This window comes from Erythranthe guttata, chromosome 12 (genome assembly GCF_056151865.1).
Source record: "Erythranthe guttata isolate IM_541 chromosome 12, IM_541, whole genome shotgun sequence".
In the NCBI taxonomy this organism is placed as follows: Eukaryota; Viridiplantae; Streptophyta; class Magnoliopsida; order Lamiales; family Phrymaceae; genus Erythranthe; species Erythranthe guttata.
Window position 1 is genome coordinate 18,571,841 of NC_142544.1, and position 20,468 is coordinate 18,592,308.

The following is a 20,468-nucleotide window of genomic DNA, read 5'->3' on the forward strand; positions in this document are numbered from 1 at the left end:
TGTATCCGTTTTACACCATTCGACCTCAACATTTTGAAACCAAATGATCATAAGATGTGTCTATTGGCTTGTAAATATCATATTGTGGTGCATCAAAATACTACATTTTTGTTCAAAACAAGTACAAACTGGAGAATATCTCACATAATCTAGAAAATTTCACTAAACCTGACACTACAAGGGTGAACATGCAAGAAGATTCATAATTGAGGAGTAGTTGTAATTACCAAAACACGAGGTGTTTATTTGTAATTTACATTACCTAAGGGGTTGGCGCGTAATATACATTTTTTTAATTATTAAATAGTATTTTGGGAAAAAGAAAAAATAAAATAAGGGAAGGCACCTACTCTGCAACAAACTCCGGCGATTGGAAGAAGAACCCATCACCATCACTTACCTTGCAATGTACTCTACCATCTCCATCTCTCCAACAAATCCACTGCATTTTTTTGTGATTGATCGCCACCCTCCACCTTCTTTTTTCCAGCAATTACCATTCCTTAACCCCATCAAAATTATTCTTTATTTTTCTTACAATACACACAACACTGTTCTTCGATCGATTCACATCTTTCATATGCATCCGCCCCACCTTAAATAACCCAAAAAAATCCCCACCGGAAACTAAGTAATTCAATGGTGGAAACGGTAGCGCCGCCTAATGTCGACCACCACCACCACCGCCGCCGCTGGATCCCTTCCGCCGTCGCTTTCTTATCGGCCCATAAGACCCTGTTAATTTCTTTCTGGACGGTTTTCCTTTTCACCGTCTTTTACTGGCAGCGGGACGCCGCCCCGCGCGGGCTCTTGATTCTCCGGCGGGCTTTCGCTTCGCCGCCGCCGCCGCGGCAGCTGCCGAAGCTCCGGCCCGTGTCGTTCAACTTGACTGACTTTGGAGGGGTGGGGGATGGGTCGACTCTCAACACGGCGGCGTTTGAGAGGGCGGTGTCGGCGATTTCGAAGCTGGGGAAAAAAGGGGGCGGCCAGCTCAATGTTCCTCCGGGCAATTGGCTAACGGCGCCGTTTAATCTCACCAGTCACATGACTCTGTTTCTCGCCGAAGGTGCTGTCATCATCGGAATTGACGTGAGTACCCTTCTTTCATTTTACTAATTTCATTTATAACTTCGATTGAAAATTAATGATGATTTAGTAATTTAGTTACTTAATCATTTACTTATGATTTTACAATTTACATTGATTTGACATGATTTAGTTACTCTGGCTAACGGTTAACGGTTCGCCGGAAAATCGCGGTCCGATGCCGCGGCCGTTCCGGCGAAACCCTGGTTATATTATACTTTGAGTAAATTATCTTACATTTGGTATGTAGTTTGTGTGAATTTTAACCAACCGATGATATTAATAAAGAATCGGTGCGATTTTTATTCTTGTTAATTTTCACAAGTTTTATTGTGCTTGATCTTAATATTACGTAGGACGAGAACTATTGGCCATTAATGCCTCCGTTGCCTTCTTACGGATACGGTAGAGAGCATCCAGGACCAAGATACGGAAGTTTAATCCACGGACAAAATCTCAAAGATGTCGTAATTACAGGTCAGCGTCTCCTAATCATATAGTTCCATTTCGTTCTTTATTTTTCGTGAGATATTGTAATAAATAATTTTAATCCGAGATTCCGATTTCGTTTAACAGGGCACAACGGCACCATTAACGGGCATGGCCAAACATGGTGGAAAAAGTACCGGCGGAAGCTTCTTAACCACACGAGAGGTCCGCTTGTGCAGATTATGTGGTCTAGTGACGTTGTCATATCCAACATTACATTACTCGATTCTCCGTTTTGGACACTTCATCCGTACGACTGCAAGAATGTCACGATCAAACACGTCACTATTCTCGCACCTATATTCGGTGCCTCGAATACTGACGGCATTGATCCTGGTAATGTGTAGTTATTTGATCCTACTCGAGTAAATTCGATTGCAATATTTCTTGGATTATACGACTTAAGTAATTGATTTTTTTTTTGGGATGAAATAAATAGATTCGTGTGAGGATGTTGTGATTGAGGACTGTTACATAAGCGTTGGTGACGATGGCATTGCAATAAAGAGCGGTTGGGATCAATACGGGACCGCTTACGGACGGCCTTCGAAGAATATACTCATTCGAAATCTCGTTATTCGTTCGATGGTCAGGTAAGAGTTAAGACTATTACTCCATCCGTCTCTATTTAAGTGTCGGTTTAGAGTTTCAAGACATATTTTGTTTTGTTGTTCCAACTTTACCCCGACATTAGTGATGGATTAATGAAGTGAAAAAAGAAAAGATGAAAACCCTCATAGGGGCGATTTGGTCAAATAAGGACTTTCTGTTTCCCCGAGTCGAGACTATTTAATAATTTTCTTAATTGGTGTGCATCTACCTTAAACGGCACTTAAAAAAAAGGGAGGGAGTAATAATTTGATATAACAGTCGTTTTTCACCTTTGCACAAATATCAAGAATTTTAATAAAATGACTAAAATAAGCTTTATGATGATGAATGATGTGATAAGAGAGAGAATAATTAGAGATGAATTAATAAGGGTAAAACGGGAAAAAAAGAATTTAAGTCATAAATAATGCGGAAACTTCGTTTTTTTTTTAAACAGTGCAGGCATATCGATAGGCAGTGAAATGTCCGGTGGTGTATCGAATGTCACCGTAGAGAATCTCCACGTGTGGAACTCGAGAAGAGGTGTACGGATCAAGACAGCACTCGGCAGAGGAGGGTACATTCGGAACATTGTTTATCGAAACCTGACATTCGATAATGTTCGAGTTGGGATTGTCATAAAAACGGACTACAACGAACATCCGGACAAAGGGTTCGATCCGAAAGCTGCTCCGATAATCGAGGGCGTAAGCTACACTACGGTGCACGGGCAGGGTGTGCGGGTCCCTGTTCGTATACACGGGAGCGAAGAGATTCCTCTGCGGAATATTACTTTTCGAGACATGTCGGTTGGAATAACTTATAAAAAGAAGCATATATTCCAGTGTGCTTTCGTGTGGGGAAGCGTTGTGGGGTCCGTTTTTCCTCCCCCGTGTGATAATCTTGATCGATATGACGAGATCGGGCGTTTGGTGAAACAATCGGCTTTTCGGAATATATCTGATATCGATTATGATTTCTGAAAAATAGCTTGTTGTCATTATTATTTTCATTTTAAAATGTTTTCCACGTGCATAAATTAGATGTATAGATGGTCAGTTAATATGTTTGCAGAGTACAGAGTGAAATGTACACAGACAGTTCATCCAACTGAAATGCAATTGAATTATAGAGGGGCTTATAAAGGAATCTTACAGAAATTTTAGAGCCTTTTTGTATTTAGCACTAATGTAATTGATTTTCTTTAATTAACTCCGGTTTTATATAATTTAGGGTAAATTGCAGTCATCCATTGAGGTAAGGTTAAATTATGAAAACACCCCTTATGTTTGGGTAGTTATAATTACCTCCTCAACAATGAATATTCTTACACGATCACCTTTATGGAGTCAAATTTAACAGAATTTTTTAGATTTCGTGGATGTTCGAATGAGGTAAAACAGGTATAAATTGAAAAATATTCCACATTATCTAGAAGATTCTACTAAATTTGATACGGTAAAAATGGATGTGTAAGAAGATTCATGCTTGAGAGAGATATGATTGTAATTACAAAAATATGATGGGGGGTTTTGTAATTTGACATTACATAAAAAGGTGAGGGTAACTTATCAAATAATTTAATAGGGGCAATTTGCTATAGGTCCCTCTATATTATAATTTATGTGTGTAAATCAAGTCAAAATTTAATGTTTTAATAAATTAATAATATTTATTATGGCAAAAATACCCTTAATTAAATTAAATCAAATCTCCAAAAATCTCTCTATCATAACAAATTCCCAAACATATTTCTTCCAAATATTAACTAAAACAAATAAATTAATTCATAACAAAAATATACAATTTATTTTACAAACTCATACTCTAAAAACGTCACCGCAGCCCCACCACCGCCTATGATCCGGGAACTGCGACGTCTCCGCGAACTGCAAATAGCAAACTGAAAATTATAATTTACATTATTAAATTGCAAACAACAAAATACCTATGATTTCGCCAAATGCAAACGGCAAACTGAAAAAACAAAATTCATAATTTGTATTACTAAATTACAAACAAAAAATTACCTATGACTTCGCCAAATGCAAACAGCAAACTGAAGAAAAACATTCAGCAAAACTTGCATTATTGAATTGCAAGCAATAAACTACATATGACTTGGCCAAATGCAAACATCAAACTGAAAAAAATAAAAAAAATCAGCATCATTAAAAACATCAACCAAAAAATTGTTTATAGAACAATTTGCAAACAACAAAAATATTAAACAAAATGTTTGTAAAATGTAACTTAAGACATACCTTGCAAATTGTAAAGCAGAGGAATCGAATCTCAACATCAAACGCAATTCTTCAAACAACGAACGAAATTAAACCAACTGCAAACGGAAATGGCTAACAACAAACGATGGGAGGTTCTACATACGGAAAACACAATGCGAATTTGGCTAGGATTTTGGATTTCTGATTTTTTTTGGAAAGGATGTTTGTCGTCCTCTTTAATTCTTTCACAAAGAAAATATTTCGTCATTAAAAAAAAGAAAACGAAAAAAGAAAAAAAAAAAAAAAGAGAGAGCACGAGAGAGAGAGAGAGAGGCGTGAGAATTGAATGCAGAAGGAGAGAGATATGAGAAATTATATAGGGGAAAAGTAAAGTGAGATTGGAGAGAGAGAATATATAAGATTTGTTTTCTTATTAATTGAGGGTGTGGCCTATATACTAATTATTTTAATTTATTTATATTAATTTATTGGGTGAAAGGATCTATGCCTATATTCATCTAACAACTAGGATATAAGTTCAAAATAAATGGTGTACCAAATTTCCCCAATTTAATATCACTTATTACGTTCTGCTGCCCCTACGTGGCAGTCACGAGAAAATAGCCGTTGCAATAGCCAACGAACAGACGCCACGTATTAGCAGTAGCTCCAAGCGGCAGATTCGTGGCTTCATCAGCCGTGACAAATTCGGACCACGTGTTAGGCAGCAGAACGTGCACCAGCCGCTTTTGGACGTGTGTGGGGCCCCCTCCTTTTCCTTGGTCTTACTTTATTCTTTTTTTTTTCTTTTCTTTTTTATTAATTAATGATATAATAATATTATAATTTACACGTAACCTTCCCGCTAAATGTATATTTTTCTCCTTCGGCAGTTTGGTAATCTGCCTGCATTTTTTCGCAATAAATTGTCAACACGCTTTTGACACGTTTTGTTTAGGTAACTAGATGTCTAGATCCAATGCATATATGCCTATACACCCTAATTCTTATTAATTAGTTTGAGTTTAGAAAGATGAATGCATGGATTACGATAAAATTATGCTCGAGCTTGAGTTCACGTACTCGAACTTTTCTGATATAATCGAGATCGAGCCAATCCTTAGTTTTTAATAAGTTCAAGAGACAGCACGCAAGCTTTTTTATTTTTTACTTTATTTTTAATGTAAATATATCTAGCTGATGTAAAATAAAAAAAGGGTAAATTGTAAAAAAAAAGTCCTTAAATAGGGTTAATTTACGAAAAACTCTTCTTGTTTGGATAATTACATCTACCCTTCTTAATTATGATTTTTTCTTACACCTCAACAAAAATAGTGTCAAATTCAACATAATCATCTAGATTTGTGGAATATGCTCTAGTTTCTACTCGTTTTGTGTAAAAATACAGTTTTTGATGCACCACAATCTGATATATACAAGCCAAAAAACACTATTATGATCATCTTGCTTCAGAATGTAGAGTTCGAATGAGATAAAATGAGTACAAAAGTGATAAATTTTCATATAATCTCGAAAATTCCACTAAATTTGAGGAATTGAGTGGGTGGTTGTAATTGTCCAAACAAGAGGGGATTTTCGTAATTTGACCGTACATCAAGAGTGATTTTAATTTACCCAATAATAAAATACATAATAAAGTCATGTAATTTAAGTTAACGAGTCAACGCCATTGTTTCTTTGCTTATGAGTCTCAAGAAATGATTTTCACGTGACATAATTTAATTCAAAATAGTAGGTAAGTAGACTTGAAGTAGGTTGGTGTTCTAGGTTTTGTCGCAGTTAGTGGAGAGACGTATTTAATTTGCCTCCCATTTTCATCAATTTATTAGAATATTGTTGTTGTTTTTTTCCCTTAAATTAGACTATTACCAATAAAAAAAATTAAAAAAACAAATTGAGGTGGAATGGTCGTACTTGCCTTTGAAATAAATATATAAGATATTGTTGAAACATGAGTGGCCGGCCGAGACCAATGCTCAATCATAGTATTTTCAATTTTGACAATTAATATGATAAACATGCTGTTTACATATTTTACACCAATAGTCAAATGTTTAGCTAAAATTGTTAATAGTTATTAGTATTTTTGGGATAATTTGCTATATGTTCCTCTATATTATAATTTATGAATTATGTGTGCAAATCCAAGTCAAAATTTAATATTTTAATAAATTAATAATATTTATTATGATAAAAATGCCCTTAATTAAATCAAATCAAATCCAAAAAAATCTCTCTATCAAACAAATTCCCAAACATATCTCTTTGAAATATTAATTAAAACAAATAAATTAATTCATAATAAAAATATAAAATTTATTTTACAAACAAACTCATACTATAAAAACGCCACCGCATCCCCACCACCGCCTATGATCCGGGAACTGCGACGCCTATGACTCCACGAACTGCAAATAGCGAACTGAAAATTAGATTTTATATTATTGAATTGCAAACAACAAAGTACCTATGATTTCGCCAAATGTAAACATCAAACTGAAAAAACAAAATCCATAATTTGTATTACTGAATTACAAACAAAAAATTACCTATGACTTCGCCAAATGCAAACAGCAAACTGAAGAAAAACATTCAGCCAAACTTGCATTATTGAATTGCAAGCAATAAACTAACTATATGACTTGGCCAAATGCAAACAACAAACTGAAAAAAAATAAAAAAAATCGGCATCATTAAAAACATTAACCAAAAAATTGTTTATAGAACAATTTGCAAACAACAAAAACATTAAACAAAAATATTTGTAAAATGTAACTTAAGACATACCTTGCACATTGTAAACCAGAGGAATCAATCTCAACATCAAACGTAATTCTTCAAATAACAAACGAAGTTAAACCAACCTGGAAACGGAAATTGCTAACAACAAAAACGATGGGAAGGTTCTACGTACGGGAGACACAATGTGAATTTTGACTATGATTTTGGATTTCTGATTTTTTTGGGAGGGGATGTTTGTTGTCCTCTTTAATTATTTCACCAAGAAATCATCTCATAATCTAAAAAGATCCTTATTTTTTCCTTCTCTAGAATATTTCTTCATTAAAAAGAGAAAAAGAAAAAGAAAAGAAAAGGAAAAAGAGAAGCACGAGACACAAAGATAGAGGCGTGAGAATGGAGATGCATAAGAAGAGATAGATGATGAATTAAATATAGGGGAGATTAACGTGAGATTGAAGAGAGAGGATACATAAGATTTGTTTTCTTACTAATTGAGGGTATGTATGTATATATACTAATTATTTTAATTTATTTATATTAATTTATTGGGTCAAATGACCTATGCCTATATTCATCTAACAACTCGGATCTCTACCTATATAAGTCTAAAATAAGGGGTGTCTGGCAAACTTCCCCATTTTTAGGACTTATTGTCAGTCGGCTAGATCGAACTTGTTATTAGTAAATAATTAAGAAGCTCATGAGCTAGCTTGTGAAAATATTTAATTAAATTCTTACACATGTAAATTATGATTGTATTTAAATTTGCATGAAAGATGATGATGTCTATAAATGGATTAAATAATTGGACTTTATTAGATATTTGTTATCTATAACAACTTCTCGAACCAATTCTTCAAAAAATATATTATCATGACTTATTTTAACTGTTATATTTTTTATTGGACCTTGTAAGGTCCAATTATACAAATGAGTTTTATTAGATTGTTTAATCTTATTAGACATCGTTTGGTTGTCAAGATAAAATTAGCTAGTATAAAATTAAACAATCTAATAAAAAACCAATTATTTTATCAGACTCCGTCGCGTTTAATTGTTATTCGTCGGACAAGTTATTGAGATGCTTATCAAACAAAGTCTAGCTATTTAGCAATTAATAATAGCTAATTTCTCCAACCAAACGAGAGTTTATTTTTATCTCAGCAACCGAACGAGAGATGAAATTAAAATATAAGATATGTTGGTTAAGAAAATAAAAAGAAAAGAAGCTAGACTAATTTAATTGCTTGTTTAATAAATTAAACGCCATATCCATCACGGCAAGTTGTGAGCTGCAACCAGGAAAGTATATATAAAAAAGTCCAAAAAGCGAAAGGTCAAATAGACTGACGGTAACGGAAGTTATCAGAGGTAGGGGCAAACGTCGTAAATCTGCCATAAAACCAAGGACAGTTCCCTACTCGCATAGCAACACGCCACCTATACGACACAAAATAAACACGTGTTTTTTTAATCATCATAAATATTGCATGAATATTAGTAGTATATAATAATCCTCCACCCGAATATTATTAATTTTATAATTATATTAAATTAAAAATAATAATAATAACGTCCATTGAAAAAAATGCAAGTTGCGTAGATAGAGTCGGTCGTCGGTAATGGGGGCCCACAATTAATTTTTTTTTAATATTTATTTGTCTTCTTTAAAAAACACCACATATTCCTCGTGCTCATTTAAACTTTGTCAATAAGCTAGAGATAGAGATAATAAACTGATACATATTATATATTATATCTATATATATATATATATGTATGTATATCCGATAAACCCACCATCAATAATCCATTGCTCCATACAATTTCAAAGAATATTTTACTCTCCAGAAAAACCTGTACCTCACATCAACAGCGCCCCCTCTTTCCTTTGAATCTTCATTTTTTTCGCCGGAAAAGAGATGAGTTCTTCTGAAATCCTGAATTCCGGTAAGTTCGCCGGCGGAAGGTCTAACTTCTCGCAGACCTGTAACCTTTTGAGTCAGTATTTGAAGGAGAACGGCAGCTTCGGAGATCTGAGACTTGGATTGACTCCTGAATCGGCTGAGCCCAAAGGTATTTTTAGGAAAAAATTGTATTTCCTTTTCGATTTTAACCTAATTTAATTTTGTGTGTTGCTAGATTTGGTTTCCGATTTTGCTGGATTTTTTTTTGTTTTGTGGTGTTTCTATGGAAGAGATTATATTCATCTGATTTTATTTTTTGGAAATTAAACAGGGACTATGAATTTGTTGCCGATGATTGAGAAATCGGATCAGAACTCCGGCGCCGGAAACTTCATGAATATGCTTCCCCAGCTCGTCGCCGGCGGAGTAGAAACACTGGATAAATCCGATAGGTAATTAAAATTCCCCTTCACATGTGTTGGAAGAAAAAAATGCGTTTCCTTTTCTTTTTATATATTATATTTTGATAAATTTCTGAGAAATAATTGTGTGATTTTCCATTTATGCAGTGGTACCAGATCCGAGAATGAAACCGGGCAGATGACCATATTTTATGCGGGTCAAGTCATAGTATTCAACAACTTTCCGGCGGAGAAGGCCAAGGAAATCATGTCATTAGCCACCAAGTCTAGCGCCGCCGCACAGAAGCTCCATCCCGCCGCCTTTGCTCCGGCGATTCAGAAACCGACGGAATCCGCCACCAGCACCCCGAATCTCAGCCCAACTTTTGGGATTCAGGACCTTACCCGCCGCCCTACTCAGCCAGCAGTTGGTTCCGGTAAGCTGCTCATAATTAATTAATTATTCCCAGAAAGTTTCGGATAAGAATCCGTTCAAATGTTAAATTTAATTTATGATTTTTTTTATTTTTTATTGGCAGATTATTTACCAATTGCGAGGAAAAAATCATTGGCCCGATTCCTCGAGAAGAGAAAAGATAGGATCACAGCAAACGCGCCATACCAAGCAAGCAAACCGGCGGCGCCACCGCTCAAGGCGGTGAAGACAGAGACCAGCTGGCTGGGACTGGCTTCTCATCAGTACACCCACCAAATTCAGCGACAACAATAGAAATCGTTTGGCAGTAACGAGTTGTACCCTTTGAGTTTCTGTTTGTACTTTTTAGCTGGTTTCGAATTCAGATCTAACTGTTTGATCCATTTCATTATAGTTTTAGAGAAGGGAAAATTGCAATATTGCCCCTTCGATATAGTTTTGAATCAATTTCCTCCTCTTTTTCTTTTTCTTTCTCTCTCTCTCTCTTTTTTTTTAATTCGATTTTGCGATAATGTAATTATCTATATATGTGATGATACCCAATTTGTTATCCATGTGTTTTGTCTCGATTTCATATGCCAATTCAAATGGTTTTCTTCTTTAATTTAATTTGATACATATATATAGGGTAAATTACATTCATCACAAAGTCTTCCATAATTACATCCATCCCCTTGCTATTTGTAAAATTTTTACATTAACAGTGAATGTAAGAAATTCTCAAACTTCAGAGGGGCTGAATGTAGTTTTTCAAAATATAAGGGGTTTCTTCATGATTATACTTTAAATTAGGGCGTTGGGTGTAATTATCCTATATATAAAAATAAGTTGGAATAAACCCAAATTATTGCACAGCCAAACAAGTCACAAAGAAAAGAAAAAATAAAAAAATACCGACAGGGCACGCGGTTTTGAAAAGCAGAATAGGGAGACGCGTTGTTTAGGGGGAAAAAGAAGCGTGCGTAAGTTGTCAACAATTTGCACATGGTCTATACCTAATTATTTTAACCCCAAAAAGTGGTCCCATTGTTTAGTAGTTCACGTCTAATATAAAATTGGTTACTATGCATTTTTCAATGAAACGTGTTCTGTGTGTGTTTATATATGCTTTAAATGTACCTATTTCCCTGATTCCTTTTTTATATTATTAATTTTATTTAAATTTTTTTTTTAATCCTTTTTCTGATTATATATATATATATATACACACACGCAGTAATTACGAGTCTGGTAGAATAAACTATATACAGCCAATTTTTATTCTTTTTTATTTCATGTTTATTTGGCTTGAAATTAATATATATAAAACATAAATGATAAATCAATTCAAAATCCAAAGCCATTGGGAAAATTATAGTCAACCATCACTTATTGTTGGACTAGTTAGGTTGGGCCCTTATTATATTAAGCCCAATTCTAAATCTTATCTCTTCCCAAAAATTTTCTCTTAAAATTCAAATCCAAGCCAATGATTGTGAGAGTACTATGACAATTAATAAAATAAACAGAAATATATAATTTTTATTTTTATTTTTGATAATTATTAATTAACCGTCATCATCACTAAATTGTTAGTTAAATCAGTTATACTCAATTAACCCAATTAAGATTGCAGAACCCCATTACACCATCTCTCTCTCTCTCTCTCTCTCTCTCTCTCTCTCTCTCTCTCTCTCTCTCTCTCTCTCTCTCTCTCTCTCTCTCTCTCTCAAGCTGGCGGAGGAGGAGCCGCACGATCGGTACAAAAGTATACACTGGCATCTACTGGAACGGCGGAGCATGGATCCCCGGCCACCATTAATGATGTGGGAAAAAGCACAATATCAGATGTATCAAGACAACCCCGAAACACTTCTCTGGCATCAACAACAGCTCCACCACCACCTCCTCCAAGAACAGCGCCGGAATCAAGAACTCGGCCGACAACTCCAGCGCTTCAACACTCAACAACACCACTCGTCCAAGTACATTCAAGAACTCCAGCGCCGGAATCAACAACTCCAGGACCAGAACCAACAACTACTGCAGCCGCCGGAAAATCAAGAACTGCAGCCGCCGGAAAATCAAGAACTGCCGCAGCATATCTCAAATGGAAATTTAATTCCGTCCGGTCCTCGATCAACTTCTTCCGGCACTAATGTGTTCGTCGGTTCCGTCTTATTATCAGTGTAATTCCCTTCATTTAATTTAATTTAATTGGGATTTATTATTATTATTATTTCCTTAATTCGATTTTCTCTGTCTTCCAAATATATTTCCATGCAATATAATTTGAATATTTTCTTTTCATTTAATTTCATTTTCTGGTAATTATATATTAATGACATTCAGTTTGATTATTTGCAGGCCGAATACTGGCCGAGAACGTAAAATGCTTAACCCGTCGCCTGCTTCCGATGCTAAGACAGAGGACGACAACGTGACGTCGTCAAGTATGTATATATATATGCATGCAGATACATATTTAATTTATATCTAGAAATTCATTATATATTTATTTATATGTGATGCTTAATTATATATAAGTATTCTTTCGACATGTACGTGTGGCAGATCATGACGTCAGAATTCACGTCAGCGCTCTTGGTCCGGAGATTACTAATCCTCAATTATACGAACACTTTTCTAAGTATCGTGGTTTTTTGTACGTTAATTTTTCGATTACTCCAACCTAATTTGTAATTAATTACGTATTTAATTAGTTAGAACGAATTGTTAACATGATATGTATGTTCCATCTTTAATTAGAGGCGCACAGCTCGGGCGGAATACCAAGAGCGGCCGATCCAAAGGCTTTGGATTTGTTTATTTTCGTACTGAACAGGTATATCTTAATAATACTCAATTATCATTAATTAATACTATTATTGATTAATGATAGTATTAAATTGTTCATTTATATCTTACATTGACAATATAATTAAATTGTTCATTTGTTTGTTTTAAGGATGCTGGAATTGCTATTAATGAAACCAATGGTGAGATTAATGTTTTAATTCAAATATTATTCATGCATATATAATTACTACTAATAGCTGAACATGCACATAATATATGTAGTTTATTGAATATGCATGCATGCTGCAGAGTAGTTATTTGTTGTTAATATATATATATATATATATATATATATATATATATATATATATATACATTTAATTGGTGAGTTGTAATTATTAACTTAAATTTATAGAGAAATGGCTTGGAGGCACACAAATCCAGTGCAAACGGGCGCGAGATCGTAAAGTTGGTGAAGTGGCTCCGAAAAATAATTGGACTTGTGTCTTTGTTGACAATCTTCCTCCTCGAGTAATTAATTAGTACTACTGCAAAAACTTCTGAATTATTATTGTAATTAGGCGACAGAAAATGGAGTGCGTAGTTATTTCGAAGGATTTGGAACAGTCGAAGATGGAGACTTTGATAATATGGAGAAAGGCTTCTGTTTCATTTGGTACAGCACCCATGATGAAGCAGCCAATGCTATAAAGCTTGCCGATAATGCACTATTTTTCGACAACCCGATTATGGTATGTATGTATGTATTAATGCATGTATGTATATATCATCATCAATGTGATATTTCATGTTTTAAATTTTTTTTTATTTTTTTTGCAAGTGCTCGTGGTCTAGGCGAAAAACAGGACGGCTCGTGTAATAATAATAGTGTGTAGAGTTTTAGTAATAATAATGAAGCAAAAATATTGGATGTGTTTGATTTTATCACCTGTTATGGCTATTATATTGTAGTACAAACAAATATATACTGCTGCAGCTGCTAGCTTCTTCGTGTAATAATGTGAATATTAATCCAAAAATAAGTGTTTTTATTATTTTTTTTTTATTTTTATAAAAAAAATATTATATTTCAATTGCAGCTGATAGTTGAAATATAATATTTATTTGGTTTATAAGTGGGATTGAATTAAAATATCGAAAGTGCCCTTGACTCTCCAAAATTAAGAAGTTGAAAGCAAGTGTTCAAATTATAAACTACTCCCACTCAATTCGAGTCCGTTGCGCCGCCGCCGTCGTAAGAGAATCGCAGCCCCTGCAATTCGAGTTAGTAATTTAGGGGTGAAATTAGGGCTTAGTAGTTTGCAATTCAGGCGTGGATCTAGTGTTGTTTCAACGAGGTATCTTCATTCATGGTGTCGGTGTCCATCGGCAATTTACAGGAACCAGGTGCTCGGTGCTCGTCGGCAGTATTGTTAAATCATTGGAATGAACATTGCAGAATCAGTCGCAGGTTAGTTCCTCGAACCACACGAGTGATGTGATTGATTAAACTCGGAGCGCGCGATGTAGAGAGAAGCCCGATTGCACAGACAGACCAACATCAGTAGATACACCCGATCACGCCCTTCACTTAAATGAACAGACCAATTGTAGTGAAAATAGATAGTCCATCTTTATTTATTAGTTAAATCTTTTATAATTAGTTCAAATCCACTCAATATCATGCGCCTCTGTATATTTGTCTTTTTTTTTTTTTTTTCTCCAGTTCGTCAATCTTTCCCTGCAATCTTCATTCACATAATCGACACTATAATTTGTAGGGAAAAGTAAGGAAGAATAAGCAGGTGCGGTGGCAACAAGAAAGGATGCAGTTGTGGTGGCAGCAACAACTGTTGCGATGGAATAATCAAGAACAGCTCCGATAACAATAACTCGCGCAAAACCATAATCATCAGCTTGAACAACTGTCGTTGTGGAATAATCAAGAATAGCTCCGGCAACAAGAACCGCCGTTAAACAATATTCATCAGCCTAAACGACAACCGCCGCAGTGGAATAATCCAGAACAACTCCGGCAACAACAATTGACGCAAAATCATAATCATCAGCCACAACAACTGGCGTTGTGGAATAGTGAAGAACAGCTCCGGCAAAGGGAACCGCCGCTAAACCATATTCATCAGGCTCAACGACAACAAATGTCGCGTTGGGATAATCAGAAACAGCTCCGGCAACAACAACTACCGTAAAACCATATTCATCAGCATCAACAATTGGCGCCGTGGAATAATTCAGAACACCTCCGGCAACAACAACTGGCGCAAAACCATAATCATCAGCCTCAACAACTGGCGTTGTGGAATACTGAAGAACAACCCCGGCAACCAGAACCGGCGCTAAACCATATTCATCAGGCTCAACGACAACAAATGTCGCAGTGCGATAATCAGAAACAGCTCCAGCAACAACAACTGCCGTAAAACCATATTCATCAGCATCAACAATTTGCGCCGTGGAATATTCTAGAACAGCTCCGGCAACAACAACTGGCGCAAAACCATAATCATCAGCCTAACCAATTGGCGTTTTGGAATAATGAAGAACAACTCCGGCAACAAAAACCGCCGCGAAACCATACTCATCAGGCTCAACGACAACAAATGTCGTGGTGGGATAATCAGAAACACCTCCAGCAACAACCACTGCCGTAAAACCATATTCATTAGCATCAACCATTGGCGCCGTGGAATAATCAAGAACAACTCCGGCAACAACAACTGGCGCAAAACCATAATCATCAGCCTCAACAACAGGCGTTGAGGAATAATGAAGAAGAGCTCCGGCAACATGAACCGCCGCTAAACCATATTCATCAAGCACAACGACAACAAATGTCTCGGTGAGATAATCAAAAACAGCTCCGGCAACAACTGCCGTAAAACCATATTCATCAGCACCAAGAATTGGCGCCATGGAGTAATTAAGAACAGCTCCGGCAACAACAACTGGCGCAAAACCATAATCATCAGCCTAACCAACTGGCGTTGTGGAATAATGAAGAACAGCTCCGGCAACAAGAACCGCCACTAAACCATATTCATCAGGCACAACGACAACAAATGTCGCGGTGGGATAATCAGAAACAGCTCCCGCAACAACAACTGGCGTAAAACCATATTCATCAGGTTCAACAATTGGCGCCGTGGAATAATCAAGAACAGCTCCAGCAACAACAACTGGCGTAATACCATAATCACCCGCCTCAACAACTGGCGTTGTGCAATAATGAAGAACAGCTCCGGCAACATGAACCGCCGCTAAACCATATTCATCAAGCACAACGACAACAAATGTCGCGGTGGGATAATCATAAACAGCTCCGGCAACAACAACTGCCGTAAAACCATATTCATCAGCATCAACAATTGGCGCCGTGGAATAATCAAGAACTGCTCCGGCAACAACAACTTGCGCAAAACCATACTCATCAGCCTCAACCAATGGCGTTGTGGAATAATGAAGAACAACCCCGGCAACAAGAACCGCCGCTAAACCATATTAATCAGTCTCAACGACAACAAATGTCGCGGTGGGATAATCAGAAACAGCTCCGGCAACAACAACTGCCGTAAAACCATATTCATCAGCATCAACAATTGGCGTCGTGGAATAATCAATAACAGCTCCAGCAACAACTGACGCAAAACCATAATCATCAGCCTCAACAACTGGCGTTGTGGAAAAATGAAGAACATCTTCGGCAACAAGAACCGCCGCTAAACCAAATTCATCAGCCTCAACGACAACAAATGTCGCGGTGGAATAATCAGAAACAGCTCCAGCAACAACAACTGCCGTAAAACCATATTCATCAGCATCAACAATTGGCGTCGTGGAATAATCAAGAACACCTCCGACAACAACAACTGGCGCAAAACCATAATCATCAGCCTCAACAACTGGCGGTGTGGAATAATGAAGATCATCTCCGGCAACAACAACTGCCGTAAAACCATATTCATCAGCATCAACAATTGGAACCGTGGAATAATCAGAAACAGCTCTGGCAACAACAATTGGCGCAAAACCGTAATCATCAGCCTCAACAACTGGCGTTGTGGAGTAATGAAAAACAGCCCCGGCAACAAGAACCGCCGCTAAACAATATTCATCAGCCTCAACGACAACAAATGTCGTGGTGGGATAATCAGAAACAGCTCCGGCAACAATAACTGTCGTAAAACCATATTCATCAGCATCAACAACTGGCGTCGTGGAATAATCAAGAACACCTCCGACAACAACAACTGGCGCAAAACCATAATCATCAGCCTCAACAACTGGCGTTGTGGAATAATGAAGATCATCTCCGGCAACAACAACTGCCGTAAAACCATATTCATCAGCATCAACAATTGGCGTCATGGAATAATCAAGAACAGCTCCGGCAACAACAACTGGCGCAAAACCATAATCATCAGCCTCAACAACTGGCGTTGTGGATAATAAAGTACGTCTCTGACAACAAGAACCGCCAATAAACAATATTCATCAGGCTATACGACAACAAATGTCGCGGTGGGATAATCAAAAACATCTCCGGCAACAACAACTGCCGTAAAACCATATTCATCAGCATCAACAATTGGCGTCGTGGAATAATCAAGAACACCTCCAACAACAACAACTGGCGCAAAACCATAATCATCAGCCTCTACAACTGGCGTTGTGGAATAATGAAGTACATCTCCGGCAACAAGAACCGCCGCTAAACCAAATTCATCAGCCTCAACGACAACAAATATCGCGGTGGGATAATCATAAATAGCTCCGGCAACAACAACTGCCGTAAAACCATATTCATCACCATCAACAATTAGCGCCGTGGGATAATCAGAAACAGCTCCGGCAACAACAACTGTCGTAAAACCATATTCATCAGCATCAACAATTGGCGTCGTGGAATAATCAAGAACACCTCCGACAACAACAACTGGCGCAAAACCATAATCATCAGCCTCAACAACTGGCGTTGTGGAATAATGAAGATCATCTCCGGCAACAACAACTGCCGCAAAACCATATTCATCAGCATCAACAATTGGCGTCGTGGAATAATCAAGAACACCTCCGACAACAACAACTGGCGCAAAACCATAATCATCAGCCTCAACAACTGGCGTTGTGGAATAATGAAGATCATCTCCGGCAACAACAACAACTGCCGTAAAACCATATTCATCAGCATCAACAATTGGCGCCGTGGAATAATCAGAAACAGCTCCGGCAACAACAATTGGCGCAAAGCCATAATCATCAGCCTCAACAACTGGCGTTGTGGAGTAATGAAGAACAGTCCCGGCAACAAGAACCGCCGCTAAACAATATTCATCAGCCTCAACGACAACAAATGTCGTGGTGGGATAATCAGAAACAGCTCCAGCAACAACAACTGCCGTAAAACCATATTCATCAGCATCAACAATTGGCGTCGTGGAATAATCAAGAACACCTCCGACAACAACAACTGGCGCAAAACCATAATCATCAGCCTCAACAACTGGCGTTGTGGAATAATGAAGATCATCTCCGGCAACAACAACAACTGCCGTAAAACCATATTCATCAGCATCAATAATTGGCGCCGTGGAATAATCAGAAACAGCTCCGGCAACAACAATTGGCGCAAAGCCATAATCATCAGCCTCAACAACTGGCGTTGTGGAGTAATGAAGAACAGTCCTGGCAACAAGAACCGCCGCTAAACAATATTCATCAGCCTCAACGACAACAAATGTCGTGGTGGGATAATCAGAAACAGCTCCGGCAACAACAACTGTCGTAAAACCATATTCTTCTGCATCAACAACTGGCGTCGTGGAATAATCAAGAACACCTCCGACAACAACAACTGGCGCAAAACCATAATCATCAGCCTCAACAACTGGCGTTGTGGAATAATGAAGATCATCTCCGGCAACAACAACTGCCGTAAAACCATATTCATCAGCATCAACAATTGGCGTCATGGAATAATCAAGAACAGCTCCGGCAACAACAACTGGCGCAAAACCATAATCATCAGCCTCAACAACTGGCGTTGTGGATAATAAAGTACGTCTCTGACAACAAGAACCGTCAATAAACAATATTCATCAGGCTATACGACAACAAATGTCGCGGTGGGATAATCAAAAACATCTCCGGCAACAACAACTGCCGTAAAACCATATTTATCAGCATCAACAATTGGCGTCGTGGAATAATCAAGAACACCTCCAACAACAACAACTGGCGCAAAACCATAATCATCAGCCTCTACAACTGGCGTTGTGGAATAATGAAGTACATCTCCGGCAACAAGAACCGCCGCTAAACCAAATTCATCAGCCTCAACGACAACAAATATCGCGGTGGGATAGTCATAAATAGCTCCGGCAACAACAACTGCCGTAAAACCATATTCATCAGCATCAACAATTAGCGCCGTGGGATAATCAGAAACAGCTCCGGCAATAACAATTGCCGTAAAACCATATTCATCAGAATCAACAATTGGCGCCGTGAAATACTCAGGAACAGCTCCGGCAACAACAACTGGCGCAATACCATAATCATCAGCCCAACCAACTGGCGTTGTGGAATAATGAAGAACACCTCCGGCAACTAGAACCACCGCGAAACAATATTCATCAGGCTCAACGACAACAAATGTCGAGGTGGGATAATCAGAAACAGCTCCGGCAACAACAACTGGCGTAAAACCATATTCATCAGCATCAACAATTGGCGTCGTGGAATAATCAAGAACAACTCCGGCAACAACAACTGGCGCAAAACCATAATCATCAACATCAATAACTGGCGTTGTGGAATAATGAAGAGCACCTCCGGCAACAAGAACCACCGCGAAACCATATTCATCAGGCTCAACGACAACAAATGTCGCGGTGGGATAATCAGAAATAGCTTCGGCAACAACAACTGCAGTAAAACCATATTCATCAGCATCAACAATTGGCGTCGTGGAATAATCAAGAACAGCTCCGGCAACAACAACTGGCGCAAAACCATAATCATCAGCCTCAACAACTGGTGATGTGGAACAATGAAGAACATCTCCGGCAACAAGAACCGCCGCTAAACCATATTCATCAGCCTCAACGACAACAAATGTCGTGGTGGGATAATCAGAAACAGCTCCAGCAACAACAACTGCCTTAAAACCATATTCATCAGCATCAACAATTGGCGTCGTGGAATAATCAAGAACACCTCCGACAACAACAACTGGCGCAAAACCATAATCATCAGCCTCAACAACTGGCGTTGTGGAATAATGAAGATCATCTCCGGCAACAACAACAACTGCCGTAAAACCATATTCATCAGCATCAACAATTGGCGCCGTGGAATAATCAGAAACAGCTCCGGCAACAACAATTGGCGCAAAGCCATAATCATCAGCCTCAACAACTGGCGTTGTGGAGTAATGAAGAACAGTCCCGGCAACAAGAACCGCCGCTAAACAATATTCATCAGCCTCAACGACAACAAATGTCGTGGTGGGATAATCAGAAACAGCTCCGGCAACAACAACTGTCGTAAAACCATATTCATCAGCATCAATAACTGGCGTCGTGGAATAATCAAGAACACCTCCGGCAACAACAACTGGCGCAAAACCATAATCATCAGCCTCAACAACTGGCGTTGTGGAATAATGAAGATCATCTCCGGCAACAACAACTGCCGTAAAACCATATTCATCAGCATCAACAATTGGCGTCATGGAATAATTAAGAACAGCTCCGGCAACAACAACTGGCGC

At 37.7% G+C, this 20,468-nt stretch overlaps 2 protein-coding genes and 1 long non-coding RNA gene across 3 annotated transcripts; 2 read left to right on the forward strand and 1 right to left on the reverse strand.

Annotated features, from left to right (window-relative positions):
- The first annotated feature begins 329 nt into the window (after window positions 1-329).
- LOC105968146 (Pectin lyase-like superfamily protein) lies at window positions 330-3,315 on the forward strand. The gene is made up of 5 exons (XM_012992767.2): window positions 330-1,089; window positions 1,443-1,563; window positions 1,663-1,911; window positions 2,015-2,168; window positions 2,624-3,315. The coding sequence occupies exons 1-5, from the start codon at window positions 640-642 to the stop codon at window positions 3,147-3,149; spliced, it is 1,500 nt and encodes a 499-aa protein (XP_012848221.2). The 5' UTR covers window positions 330-639; the 3' UTR covers window positions 3,150-3,315.
- A 3,301-nt stretch (window positions 3,316-6,616) lies between these two features.
- On the reverse strand, window positions 6,617-7,619 carry LOC148766659 (uncharacterized). The gene is made up of 3 exons (XR_016035107.1): window positions 7,200-7,619; window positions 6,962-7,076; window positions 6,617-6,820 (listed from the first exon to the last, which is right to left on the reverse strand). It is a non-coding gene; the product is annotated as an uncharacterized LOC148766659 (long non-coding RNA).
- Window positions 7,620-8,902: 1,283 nt separating this feature from the next.
- On the forward strand, window positions 8,903-10,452 carry LOC105968113 (protein TIFY 10A). Its single transcript, XM_012992730.2, has 4 exons — window positions 8,903-9,230; window positions 9,393-9,513; window positions 9,631-9,899; window positions 10,002-10,452. Exons 1-4 carry the CDS (start codon window positions 9,077-9,079, stop codon window positions 10,190-10,192), a joined length of 735 nt encoding a protein of 244 aa, XP_012848184.1. The 5' UTR covers window positions 8,903-9,076; the 3' UTR covers window positions 10,193-10,452.
- The last annotated feature ends 10,016 nt before the right edge of the window (window positions 10,453-20,468 follow it).

Coding starts and splice junctions, on each gene's coding strand:
- LOC105968146 (XM_012992767.2), top strand. CDS start 640: ATGGTGGAAACGGTAGCGCCGCCTAATGTCGACCACCACCACCACCGC. Junction 1,090..1,442: donor CTGTCATCATCGGAATTGAC/GTGAGTACCCTT, acceptor AATATTACGTAG/GACGAGAACTATTGGCCATT. Junction 1,912..2,014: donor TACTGACGGCATTGATCCTG/GTAATGTGTAGT, acceptor TGAAATAAATAG/ATTCGTGTGAGGATGTTGTG.
- LOC105968113 (XM_012992730.2), top strand. CDS start 9,077: ATGAGTTCTTCTGAAATCCTGAATTCCGGTAAGTTCGCCGGCGGAAGG. Junction 9,231..9,392: donor TGAATCGGCTGAGCCCAAAG/GTATTTTTAGGA, acceptor GAAATTAAACAG/GGACTATGAATTTGTTGCCG. Junction 9,900..10,001: donor TCAGCCAGCAGTTGGTTCCG/GTAAGCTGCTCA, acceptor TTTTATTGGCAG/ATTATTTACCAATTGCGAGG.